The 1,535-nt window shown below is 32.4% G+C and overlaps 1 protein-coding gene across 1 annotated transcript; it reads left to right on the top strand.

The window, feature by feature from the left end:
- Nucleotides 1-385: 385 nt before the first annotated feature.
- Nucleotides 386-1,280, top strand: LOC106109635 (microtubule-actin cross-linking factor 1-like; the record flags this gene model as incomplete). Its single annotated transcript, XM_013291222.1, has 3 exons — nucleotides 386-547; nucleotides 968-1,045; nucleotides 1,161-1,280. Coding segments are annotated over exons 1-3 (306 nt in total), but the record flags the coding sequence as incomplete, so codon positions are not given.
- Nucleotides 1,281-1,535: the final 255 nt, after the last annotated feature.

The following is a 1,535-nucleotide window of genomic DNA, read 5'->3' as shown; positions in this document are numbered from 1 at the left end:
TACTAATATTATAAATGTGAAAGTTTAGATGGATGGATGGATGTTTATTAAGACTTTGTAGCTGCTTAACGGATCTCAGTTAAATTTGGCATACATCTAGAGGGTAGTCTGGAAGAAAACATAGGCTACTTGGTATTTTTTTTAACACCACGCGGACGGAGTCACGGGCGAAAGCTAGTGTTTCGTATGTTCACATTACATTTCTATTATATATAATATTACTTGATACTCTTAATATTACTCTACTTAATATTAAAATGCAAAGTTTGGATGAATTAATGTTTTTTACCTTGTAACTATGATATATGGGTTATTTACTAATATATTTTCTGCGTGGACAAAGTCGCGGACAAAAGCTATATATATTTATCCATACTTTTTGTATAGACAACGTCGTCTAGAAGAAGCTTTGCTGTACTCGGGCCAGTTCAAGGACGCGATGTCAGCGCTGCTGGACTGGCTTAAGAAGAGGGAGAAACTGCTGGCAGGAGACGCGCCAGTGCACGGAGACCTTGATACTGTCATGGCACTCATTGAACAGCATAAGGTATCTTAATATTATAAATGCTTTAAATGGATGGATGGATGGATGTTACTATTTCAACAAGGATCAACGGATCTCTTTGGATATTTGACACAGATGTAATACAAATTCTGGAATGGAGTTTTTTTTTTATATTAGGAAGATTTCTAAAAACTTCAACTTTTAACAGGATTTATCAATTGTGCCTATTCCATTTCCAAATAAAAACTAGTGATACATTCCAAATTTGCTTCTTACTTGTGTTCTGTGCTCGTTTTTCTAAGTGTCCGTTCGTAGTGTGCCTAGTCCATTTCTCTATTATCAAAGATTTAGTTTCTATGTAAAAATATTATAATTATTATATTCCGAATAAAACTAGGATTGCTAACTAAGAAATATACGTATAAAAGACGCCATCAAACACTAATTCAATTTTTTTTTCAGCAATTTGAAGAAGATTTACATTCACGAGAACAACAGATGCAATCTGTCATGAAGACAGGCAAAGATTTAGAGGCCACGGTAAATATCAACCTTATTTCTTAAGCGATTAGTTTTAAATTCCCTTATCGTAATGTATATGATATTCACAATTGAATCTTAAGTGTTTAGAGTTAAGAGTTATTTTCGAATGTAGGTGCCGGCAGAAGACGCCGCGAATATAAAACAACAATGCGGAGAATTGAAACAAGCTTGGGAAGCGGTGCAGAGTTTGAGCGAGAAGAAAGCGCAGAAGTTGGAAATTGCACTTAAAGAGGTAAGCAATAAGGTTTATAATTCATTAACATATAGATTTTTTTTATTAAAATGACCTCTTTGACTTACTTTACATTTGTTAACCTAAAAAAATAATTAGAAATGGTATAGTTAAAAATATCTTGAAATTATGGACATTTTCGTGGTTTTATTTTTCACCATAACTATTTCACTACACTATTTTCTGTATATTATTTTATTTTTGTATAAACTTATTTTAATGTTCACATTCCATAAAAAATCAATTCGAATTATC

The sequence above is a fragment of the Papilio polytes genome, unplaced genomic scaffold (assembly GCF_000836215.1).
Source record: "Papilio polytes unplaced genomic scaffold, Ppol_1.0 DF821110.1, whole genome shotgun sequence".
In the NCBI taxonomy this organism is placed as follows: Eukaryota; Metazoa; Arthropoda; class Insecta; order Lepidoptera; family Papilionidae; genus Papilio; species Papilio polytes.
This window is presented reverse-complemented; position numbering and strand designations above follow the sequence as displayed.